This window comes from Delphinapterus leucas, chromosome 12 (genome assembly GCF_059928025.1).
Source record: "Delphinapterus leucas isolate spDelLeu-1000000601 "Yukka" chromosome 12, BTC_Dleu_Yukka2, whole genome shotgun sequence".
NCBI lineage: Eukaryota > Metazoa > Chordata > Mammalia > Artiodactyla > Monodontidae > Delphinapterus > Delphinapterus leucas.
The window spans coordinates 54,729,193-54,741,566 of NC_143140.1; the positions used below are offsets into that span (position 1 = coordinate 54,729,193).

The following is a 12,374-nucleotide window of genomic DNA, read 5'->3' on the forward strand; positions in this document are numbered from 1 at the left end:
CTTACCTGCAAACTAGCCACATAAGAATCCTCACAATTTACGTAATGTCCTAACATGGCATGTTGTGCTCGTAATTCATTATCCCTTATTCTTTCATGCAGGTGGGTAATTTGTTGCTTCTGCCTGCAAAACATAAGTTGAGGTACCACATTACAAAAAATATACTTTTCTAAGTGATAATTAACAGCAGAACTTTCAGTATTCTAATTTGGCATAAGAGTTAAAAGTATGATCAATCATAAAATTCATAATAGGAAATCTTTTTAAACCACAGTACCATGAGATATGTTAAATACAGAAAAAGTTTATACTGTAGAGTACTTCTAACACTTTAAAGAACATAATCTTTTGTAGAATACTCTTCTTAGATTCTAACAAAGTCATGCTTTGCTCTCTTTCTTCTTGTTGCCTAACATAAAAACTGTTTCAATCTCAGTCTGGAATGTCTTTACCTCAATATTATTATTTCCATTCGTCCAAATTCTGTACAACACTTAATACCAATTGAAGCTTCTGAAAATTTCATTGTCGGGGTGAGAGGTATTTTTATAAATATCATCTAGCTCAACTGCTGTACTATGCCTGCATCTTATCTACAACATCCAGGTTGCATGGTCTACACATAAACATCACCAACGATGGAGAACTCACATGGTGGCAGATTTGCATCTCTGGATAGCTCTGAAATTTCATTTTAATATAACCTCATGCTGGAACCAGGCACACTGAAGTTCAAGTATTTCCTCAGTGGATCATAGCTTTTTTTTTTTTTTGCTGTACGCGGGCCTCTCACTGTTGTGGCCTCTCCCGTTGCGGAGCACAGGCTCCGGACACGCAGGCTCAACGGCCATGGCTCACGGGCCCAGCCGCTCCGCGGCATGGGATCTTCCCGGACCGGGTCACAAACCCGTGTCCCTTGCATGGGCAGGCGGACTCTCAACCACTGTGCCACCAGGGAAGCCCCATAGCTTATTTTAATCAAATTATTTAACTTTTGTGAATATGTATCCTTAAACATTTGAAAACCATTATGTGCCAGGCAACATGCTAAGACCTTTATATGTATTATCATTAATCTTCAAAAATTTAATAAGTCTCATACTAAGGTTATAAGAGAGAGAGTGAGAGCAAAAGAGAGCAAGAGCACGTGCTTTCAAGGAATAATAAGGATACATGTGGGTAAACAAATAGCTTGATGTTTTCCAAAATTACTTACAAAATAACTTTTGGAGCAAGTTCAGACTGCATCAAAGAGCTTACGCTATTCAGAGCTGTTTTTATTTGTTTTTCAGATATGCTATCCTTTAAGAACATCCACACAGAAAACATCAAACAGGAAACAGATAAGTTAGGAGAGATTAGTCACATGGTACTTTTCAAATAATGTAAAACTTTACAAAGAAAACTAAACTTCCTCTTCCAGTCAAGATGGAGTAACAGGAACCAGTTTTGCCCTTCCCCTTGACATAATTACAAAATGGAACAAAATACAGGTAAGAAAGACTCTCAAGACACTGGACAACAGGCAATTAGTCACCGTGACTTCTGGGAGGTGGACAACAAATTCTATGAGTCCTAAGATTGCCAGAGATTAGCGTTTTAAGCCTTAGCCTCTGAACAGGGAAAGTGACCTCTCTGAGTTGAAAAAACAAAGCTGGTAATCTGGAGAAACCAAGGCAGCTAGAGTTCACAGTGCAGAGCCACCCTTGAGTATTCAGTTGAGTGTTAACTAACGAATGCGTGAAGAAACTCCTTTAAGTGGGGAGGGGGCGTTATGGGGTGAGGGTGGGGGATATGTTAGCCAAAAAGATTAGAAGAAACAGTGCCTGAGGCTCACATCGGGCCCGGAATTGTGCCTGTTCCCAAATGCCAAAACTTCATAATTTACAGGGTATCAGTTAGCAGCGATTTCCAACTGAGGGCAATTTGGGGCTCAGAACAAAGTGCAAGAATACAAAAATAATGGCTTCCCTGGTGGTGCTGTGGTTAAGAATCCGTCTGCCAATGCAGGGGACACGGGTTCGAGCCCTGGTCCAGGAAGATCCCACATGCCATGGAGCAACTAAGCCCGTGCGCCACAACTACGGAAGCTGCGCTCTACAGCCTGCACGCCACACCACTGAGCCCGAGTGCCGCAACTACTGAAGCCCGCATACCTAGAGCCCATGCTCCACAACAAGAGAAGCCACCGCAATGAGAAGCCCGTGCACCGCAACAAAGAGTAGCCCCCGCTCGCCACTAGAGAAAGCCCGCATGCAGCAACAAGACCCAACGCAGCCAAAAATAAAAATAAACAAAATAAATAAATAAATTAAAAAAAGAATACAAAAATATGTAACATCCAAAACAAGTCAAAATTCATAATGCCTGGCATCTCAAAGAAGCAGGGAAATATGACCCACAATAAGGTGAACAGCCAATCAACTGAAAGTGAGCTAGAACTGACACAAATGACAGAATTAATAGTGAAGGACACCAAATCAATTATTGTAACTATTTTCATATGTTCAAGAAACTAGAAGAAAGACATAATATGTTAAGCAGAGACATGGAAGACATAAATATGATCCTGAATGGGATTAGGGCAGATTAGAATTTGCAGAAGAAAAGATCAGGGAATTTGAAGACATATCAACAGAAATGATCCAAAAAGAAACAGAAAAAAAAGACAAATAAATGAAACAAAACAAACAAAACAAAAACTCAGAGAATCAATGAGTTGTGGATTTCTTTAAAAGGCCAAATTATGTGTGTAATTAGAATCCCTATAGGGGAGGTGAGGGGAGGAGGAATGAGCAAGAAAAAGTATTTGTAGAAAACCGGCCAAATTTTTTCCAAATCTGCTGAGAATAACACACCCACAGATCCAAGAAGACCAAAGAACCGAAAGCACAAATAACAAAAAGAAAACTAAACCAAGGAACATCCTAATCAAATGACTTAAAATCAGTGATAAAGAGAAAATCCTAAGAGTAGTCAGAGGAAGAACAGTAAATGTGTTAAGGGAGTATAGCCTGAAAATACTCCCAAAGTATATTAAAAGGATGCTTTTACATTTAAAGGCAGACCTTGGAGATATTGCAGGTTTGGTTCCAGACCGTGGCAATAAACTGAATATTGCAAGAAAGCCAGTCACATGAATTTTTTGGTTTCCCAGTGCCTATAAAAGTTATAATTACATTATACTGTAATCTATTGCATAATAGTATGTCTAAAAAAAAAAGTCCATACCTTAATTTAAAAATATTTTATTATTAAAAAATGCTGACTATCATTTGAGCCTTCAGCAATGTATATGTCTCTCATTTAATTACATGTGGAAGTAAAATCACATTATAATTTTGCTAGGTAAACTTTTAAAATCAGTGGTGGATTCTTTGGTATAGTGTGGATTTTTTTTTAATGGAATTCATATTAAATGTCCTTCTAACTCATCTGCTTTAGAAGCTAGGACTTATCATATTTCTAAAGCAAGGCCTAAGTGTACATATCATGGTTATTAAAAGTTATTAAAATTCCAACTTCACAGATATGATCAATTAACATACGACAGTTTGCTCATAGCAATTTGCAGAACATCTTTTACTTTGAGACGGACCCCATAATGCAAGAGTCATATTTATTCTCCATCACAAGTGTCGAAGTAAGATTTGGTTATTTTTATCAGCTTATCTGAGTATTTAAATAGTTTCAATAGTTTGTTTCTATCTACTTTGGTTGTTTACACCTAGGTATATAGCTTTATAAAATCAATTTCTGAATCTATTTTGTTTCAAGGCCAACTGCTACACTGTGTGAAATTTGATTCTGACACTAAACACCTTAAGTTAGCATCAGACTCCACAGCTTTAAGGGCATGATCCCCAACAAGAAAGCCTCACTTCAGATGCCAGACTCAAGTGGGATCCCCAGGCCATCCACACTTCTAACCAAATGGCTACAAATCTGGGGAGTTCCCAGAGTTTTTATTATAGAATTTCACTGTGTGGGCAAGATTGATTAAATCACTGAACTCGATCTCCAGCCTCCTCCTCTCCCTGGAGGTTGGACTGGCTCAAAAGTCCCAACCCTCTGATCACAGGGTTGGTCTCTATGGTAAATAGCTGAAGCTGCTATCCAGGGCCCAAGAATCACCTCATTAGCATAAATGCAGGTGTGTTCCAGGGCTCATGAATAAAAAAGACATTCTAAAGATTTACAGTCTCCTTTCCAAGAACCAGAAACAATGGCTAGTCAGATTCTCTATTGTCGGACAAGATCTTAAGAAGATTTGTAGATACTATATTGTAAATTGCAAGTAATGACAAAATGAGAATTGTCCTCTATACTGCCAGTTATCATTTACTAATAGCATTAACTCAGCTGTCACCACAGAGGGTATAGGGTTTCCTCTCTGAATCTGGCTCCAGTGCACTGACTTACCCCTATATTTTATCTGTTCAATTCAGCGGCACAACCTACGCAATTTCTAAATGTAAACCATCATATGAACTACTAGTATCAGCAACAGCATAGGTTAACCAACAACCTTCTTTTTCATTAAAATGAGGCTATTTCCTCTGCATGAATATTTAGTGAGTGCCTACTATGAGTAATAAAATGTACATGAAACGGTCTCTTCTGTGAAGAGATCAAAGTCGACTGAGGAAAGACAAGCACGTAAACATAACTATTACATATATAAAACATGTATAATGTGGCTACTATTTGCTGATGGCCACTATGCATCAGACAGTATTAGTGCTTTTTACATACATTTATTCATTTAATCCTCATGCTGTACAACTAGGTGGGAGAGGAGAGTTGCCTAGAAGAGTGATCTTCAAAAACCTCATTTTTTGCTTAAGTGGTGAAACTCCTTGTACCCAGGCAGATGAGAAGATCAATATGCAAAAGGTCAAGTACCCTATTCAGAATTATCTAAATGGTTAGTGTCAAATATAAAGCATTAGAAACCAGGTTTCTTCCTTTTTTTTCTGAGTTGTTTTTGAAATTAACCTATTTGCTTTTTCTCACAAGATGGGGAACATTTAAGAAGTTTCTTTTTCTTTTTAATTAAAAAAATTTTTTTACTTTATATTGGAGTATATAGTTGATTAACAATGTTTTGTTAGTTTCAGGTGTACAGCAAAGTGATTCAGTTATACATATACATGTATCTATTCATTTTCAAATTCTTTTTCCATTTAGGTTATTACAGAATACTGAGCAGAATTACCTGTTCTATACAGTAGGTCCTTGTTGGTTATCTATTTTAAATATAGCAGTGTGTACATGTCAATCCCCAACTCCCAATCTATCCCTCCCCCCACCCGACCCTTCCCCACTGGTAACCATAAGAAGAACAGTTTCTATAGCAGTTATTTTTCCTTAATATTTGATCTGTTTTGACCTAATTATCCAAAATCTACGAAAGCTATATGCATTGCAAAAAAAAAAAAAAAAAACCACGTTTTTCTCATGCAATCATGAATAACTTGATATTTTCAGGAATAATATCCAGCATACAATTTTTAGTTAAGTGACTTAAAAGGTATCATCACCCACACTGTATTCCAAAGTAGAAAAGTTCAGCATCTTTACTCTCAGTTCCATCCAGGAAGAAACTAAATCCTGTCAATTCTGTCTCTGAAATAGTCTCTGCATGTGTTATCACCATTTTAAAGGCCATTAGTCTAATCTGGTTCCTGGAAAAAAGATATACTATAATTTTGTTCTAATTTTCATCACTATATGTGTTATAAAGATCTTTATATATGAAGATTTTTACTTTTTTTTTTTTTTTTTTTGCGGTACGCGGGCCTCTCACTGCTGTGGCCTCTCCCGTTGTGGAGTACAGGCTCCGGACGCGCAGGCCCAGTGGCCATGGCTCACGGGCCCAGCCGCTCCGCGGCATGTGGGATCTTCCTGGACCGGGGCACGAACCCGTGTCCCCTGCATCGGCAGGCGGACTCCCAACCACTGCGCCACCAGGGAAGCCCGAACATTTTTACTTTTAAATTCTGGTCATGTTGCTTTAGAAACAGGAGTTGCTACTTTTTCTTCCTCTGTTTTATATAATATCAAATGCATTAATCATCAAAAACTTTATAATAAGCATGTAAAATATCAAAGATTATTTAAGACACTGGGTGTGGTAGATTGTTTACAAAAACATCCACAAGTATTCCCTTCCCTGTATTACTCATACTCCTTTATGATGTGATTTTGCTGTTCCTACTGTCCACAGGTGAAGTCTCCTGGCCTTGTGACCAATAAGAACATAGCGGAAGTGATTTTTTTTTTTTTAAGCAGACTTTATTTTTTAGAGCAGTTTTAGGATCACAGAGAAATTAAACGAAGCGTACAGAGATTCTCCATAGGGACTTTGTGCCAGTTCTGAGCCTAAGCTCCAAGAGAACGTGTGTGCTTCATTTTCTCTTTGAACTTCACCCTATGAACAAACCGTGGTTAGCATACTGGAGGATGACAGATCCCCATGGAGCATAAAGACCATCCAGATAAGGCCAGCCTAGGCCAGCCAACTCCTACTTGACAATGTGGCTACCAAAGATCCATAAATGAGACTAGATAAAGAATCGGCCAAAAATGGGCAGAAGACCTAAATAGACAATTCTCCAAAGAAGACATACAGATGGCCAAAAGATACATGAAAAGATGCTCAACGCTGCTAATCATTAGAGAAATGCAAATCAAAACTACAATGAGATACCACCTCACACCAGTCAGAATGGCCATTATCAAAAAGTCTACAAATAATAAATGCTGGAAAGGGTGTGGAGAAAAGGGAACCCTCCTACACTGTTGGTGGGCATGTAAATTGGTACAGCCACCATGGATAACAGTATGAAGGTTCCTTAAAAAACTAAAAATAGAGAGCTACCATATGATCCTGCAATCCTATCCTGGGTATATATCCAGAGAAAACCATAACCTGAAAAGACACATGCACCCTGATGTTCACTGCAGCACTATTTACAACAGCCAAGACATGGCAACAACCTAAATGCCCATCGACAGATGAATGGATAAAGAAGGTATGGTACATATATACCATGGAATATTACTCAGCCATAAAAAAGAATGAAATAATGACATCTGCAGCAACATGGATGGACCTAGAGATTATTATACGAAGTGAAGTAAGTCAGACAAAGACAAATATATCACTTACATGTGGAATCTAAAAAAAATAATACAAATGAACTTATTTACAAAACAGAAATAGACTCACAGACATAGAAAACAAACTTATGGCTACCAAAGGGGAAAGATGGGGGAAAGGGATAAATTAGAAACTTGGGAGTAAATACACACACTACTATATATAAAATAGATAAACAACAAGAACCTACTGTATAGCACAGAGAACTATAGTCAATATTTTATAATAACCTATATGGAAAAAGAATCTGAAAAAGTATATATATAAAACTGAATCACTTTGCTGCATACCTGAAACTAACACAGCATTGTAAATCAACTACACTTCAATAAAAAAAATTTTTTAAATTAAATAACAGAATTGGCCAACTGAGCAACTTGAATGATTTTGGATTATTTCCTTAGTATCCTTCTATATATACAGAATTGACAAATATAAATATATTTTAATAGATTACATCAATAATTATCTGCATTTCTTACTGCCATAGACTGAATGTTGTGACATACACCCCCCCCCCAAATTCACACATTAAATCCTAATGCCCAATGTGTGGTATAGGGGGTAGAGGACCTTTGGGAGGTGACTAGGTCATGAGGACAGAATCCTCATGAATGCAATTAGTACCATTACAAAAGAAGCTCCAGAGAGCTCCCTTGCCCCTTTCATCATGGGAGGTTACAGCAAGAAGACGGCCATCTATGAATCAGGAGGTTGGCTCTCACCAGACATTGAATCTGCAGGTGCCTTGGGACTTCCCAGACTCCAGAAGTGGGAAAAATAAATATTTGTTGTCTATAAGCTACCCAGTCTATGGTATTTTATTATAGCAGCCCAAATGAACTAAGACACTTATTAACTTATACCCAATAGAATGGTATAATGGTGTTTAAAAAATAATAAAAGCCGAGCGGTTCTGATTGAGGGCAAGTCTATTCATATTAATGAAAGTCTGAATTTTGGTGTGTTTAAAAACGGTATTAATTTCAAGTCTATACAATGAGTTAAATTATTTAAGTGTTCAAAATATATATCCAACAGGGTCTATAATTATTTATACATAAAATTCACTTGTACTAGAAGTATCTAATATTTTAAAATGGCCTTTTCATAAAATCAATTATAACTATCTCTTACAATCTTCATTCATTTATCAAACATGGAAGTATCAAGCACTAAGTACATGTACTACACGCCAGGCTCTGTTCAAGGTGTTGAGAACATAGTGGAGAATAAGGAAGCCCAGGTGTCTATGCTCTAGTTTACTTCCCAGCAGATCTTGCTTAACACTGCTAAGTTTCTAAGCAAAATCTTTTGAAATTTCAACTATTAGATATATTTAAAGATTTGAATTAGGATTCAATTTTAAGGCTAAAATATCTACTACTTTATCCCATATAAGCACATGAAAATAAGTAGTAACTAGCACTGATTAAGAAAAAAATGCCTCCTCAAACTATTTCCCAATTACCATGATATGCAACATGTTTAACTATCCCAAAAGTATACATAAATGATGTAGAACCAATATAGATCATAAATAATTAAGTAATATTAAGGTTTTTTGCTGAGAATAATCAGGAGACTATTAAGTTTAAAGAAATTTGTTTTCAGAGCTTTGGTACTGAAATAGGCAAAATTTTGGAAATGTCTCCCAAAATTTTCAAAATTCTTATCTGTAGGTCATTTAACTTTAAACATTCATGATTTTCATGCTTTCTGTGCTATCAGATCTAACATACATTAGTTAAAGGAAGCTACCACTTTAAAGTAGCTTTCCAATTTGATAGTTCCCAAGTATAAAACACAAAGACACTAGCTTTGATAGTTCATCAGCATTGCAGCTAACTTGTTACATGTACAAAAGAGATGGAGAGGAGTTTCCAAATAATGAGTTACCCTAATGTAAATGAAAGATGGTAGAAAACAGACACAGATAGATAGATACATAGATAGATAGATACATAGATAGATAGATAGATAGGCAGATAAACCAACTGACCCTCAGTTCTGATAGTGGTTCTTAAAAGTACTGGGATTGGGGATGGACAGACATGAGACATCAGTGTACTTGTAAGGTTCTATTTCTTAAACTCTAAGCAGTGGGTACAAAGATATTTGTTTTATTAATCTACATTTCTGCATGCCTGAAATATTTAGTAAGTAAAAAAAAAAAAGACTCACCGATCAATTACAATTTCTTTCTGCCTTAGTAGTCCTTCTTTTATTTTCAGCACTGATTCCCACTTATTGAAATCTTGATAGCCAGGAGGTGAATAACTTTGACGAGATGATCCAGTCAAAACCTGCACAAACATGTTTACACTATTAGTATACTAAAAGTGGCTAAAGGGAATATTTATATGTCACCTTGTATTTTCCCAGTGATTTTCATTTTAAAAAAATAGAGAACTGTCCATTTGATTTTTTTTAAAAAACCATCTTAAATCACACCTGTGAATACAGCATAACTTGAAGAATTTCAAGGAAGTTCTAAAGTAAATGTACAAATCTAAGGAAGAATTGGTGACAAGAGAACATTATTATAATACTATATGTAAGATCCTGTTCTCATTATCTTGTGGAAGCTTTCTGGAAATAAGAAATTAATCATTGCCTAAGGAAGGAGTACAATAAAAGAACATACCAAGGCTAGACTGTACAAGCATTACCAGAAGGGTTTCCACAAGGGAATAAAAATAGTATCTGTAGCATTCAGACTTCAAATTGTCATTCATCACATCAACATTTAATTACACTGAAATTTCAAAAGCTAAAATATTTTCACAAAGTAGTAAATATATCCATAGAAAATGACTATTAAGCAGATAATCTGGATGATTACTGGTCTCCAGTGTTTATTATATCATTTAGAAAAAATCTGATTTAGACTTTAAGAAAAATTTAAGATATTTAAAACAAATAATAACAAAACCCAATACAGCAGATATCCTCAAATTTCTATCATTGAAACAAAATCAAAATTTTAATACTGGTGGTACTGGTTGAACTGTGTCCCTTCAAAAAGATGTTGAAGTCCTAACCCCTAATACCTCAGAATGTAGCCCCATTTGGAAATAGGGACTTCACAGATACAGTCAAGATGAAGTCATGAGACTGATGTAAAAGGGGAAATCTGAACGCAGACATGCACACAGAAGACTATGTAAAGAGATACAGAGAGAACACCATGTGAAGATGAAAACAAGAGATTGGAGTGATACATCTACAAGCAAAGGAACACAACAAGACTGCTAGAAAACCACTAGAAACAGGCCTGAAACAGATTCTTCTTCACAGCCCTCAGAAGGAACTAACTTTGCTGACACCTTGATTTTGGACTTCTAACCTCCAGCACTGTGAGACAATAAATATCTGTTGTTTAAGCTACCTTGTTTGTGTCCTTTGTTATGGTAGCTCTAGGAAACTAGTGAATTTCCAATACAACTGGTAAATCAAATAGGAAAATAAATTCCTTGGCAAGCTAAGAGATGCTATATAAACACCACAAAGCAAACTTTAGGAGAATCAAATGTGCAGCAATATTTTTTATCCTTTGTTTTCCAAAGATGCTACTGACAAGACCTACTTCTGAATAAACCACTAACTGGGTGACATCAACTAGTCCTAGGTTAAACCTTTAAATTAAGATGACTGTCAAGTAATACTAGGACAGGATGTTTCAGGCAGCACAAAGACAGCACAAGGCGATCAGATTAAGAAGCGTAGAAACTAGATAACAGGGTATATAACTTTGTCAGATGGTCACATATTTGGAGTCTAAGTGACACATAGGGTTATAGAGACAGGTTAGTCAGAGATCTGGTCTTTGAATTTCACTCTTTCTCTTGCCCAACATACAGCTCAGGCTGATACTGGGCCAGTATGCACCAGTACAGATATATTCGTTGTAGCAGTACTGAAGTACTTTCACTGTGGTTGAACACTAGCTGCTGCCCAAACCCAATCCTGAGAACTTTCCATCATCCAACAAATAAAGAGTTACTTCCTGGCATAAAAAGGGGCCCTCGAGATACTACTTAGGGCATCCTTCCTGATTGGTTGCTTTCTACTAGTCAGCCCCTCAAAATTCCCCCACCCCAACACTACCTACCAGCTTATATTTAGTTGGCAGAGCTAGGATTCAAATATAGGCAGCCCAACAAAAGAGCACCACACTGTCTCACTCTTTCTACTATGGCCCAGTTGACTTAAGAGGTATTTCAAATTTCATAGCATTAGAGGAACTGGAAAATATGTTTGAAAGTAACTGCTCTTAAAAACCAAGAGAAGATTAAGCACTATAAACAATATTGTTGATATTAAGAGAAAGTCTATGCTTATTGCAACTCCATGTTACTTAATGACTATCAGTTTAATAGGTACTCATTTCATGAAATTTATTTTGTCAAACTGTAGCTCAAACAGGAATTCATTAAAACTGGTAAAAACTAAGTAAGACAAAAGACCATATCAATAATTCCAAAACTCAACATAAGATGTGGAAATTATCAGAATAATATGGTGAACCATTTGTGCTATAATTTATAATACTAAATATTTAATTTATTTATAGAATAAAAGTGAATATGTATTTTATTTATATATTGAATTATATATTAATATCCTGATAACAGGTTACAGATATTTTAAATATTGGTTTTTGTATATTGTTACCATGCCTAACAAAAAACTTCTAAGATAGCTTGAGGATCTATGGTATCCTCTTCCAAAACTTTATAAAAGGTTCCTCCACTGCTGATTACCACAAGTCAGGAATGACCTATACCATAATATTTTAAGCTATGCTTTACCTTATATATCTTGTACCTATTTCAATAAGACAAGTGCCTAGACAATAGATGATGATCTTTTCAAGAAGATATTAACTATTCTATTCTTCCACCAGTAATCTGCTAAAATTTTTCCCATGGCTGACAACTTAAGGAAAAGCCTTTTCTTGTTTTATAAAACTTCCTGGCATCAAGAAAGAGGGAATAAAGAGAAGAAAAAAGTAGATCTGCAAGACAAAAGCAAACAACAGTACTACTTGGTTTATAGCACCTGAGTCACCTGACAGGATGGAATGCTGAAGTTCTTGCCAGATACATCCAGTGAATATACATAAAACAAAACATGAAACTTTATTCTTCTGATTTGTAGCTCCCTTAACCTAAACCCTTTAGAAAACAAAAATTGACCCATAAAA

At 36.1% G+C, this 12,374-nt stretch overlaps 1 protein-coding gene across 3 annotated transcripts in view; it reads right to left on the reverse strand.

Moving 5' to 3' along the window:
* CEP85L (centrosomal protein 85L) overlaps positions 1-12,374 on the reverse strand; it is a 157,355-nt gene that overhangs the window by 58,305 nt on the left and 86,676 nt on the right. For all 3 annotated transcript variants that reach the window (XM_089921965.1, XM_089921963.1, XM_089921964.1), the window contains exons 4-5: positions 9,350-9,471; positions 6-123 (exon numbers count right to left, since the gene is read on the reverse strand). In XM_089921965.1, coding sequence (XP_089778091.1) covers positions 6-123; positions 9,350-9,471 — 240 coding nt within the window. The remainder of the gene's footprint in view (positions 1-5; positions 124-9,349; positions 9,472-12,374) is intronic.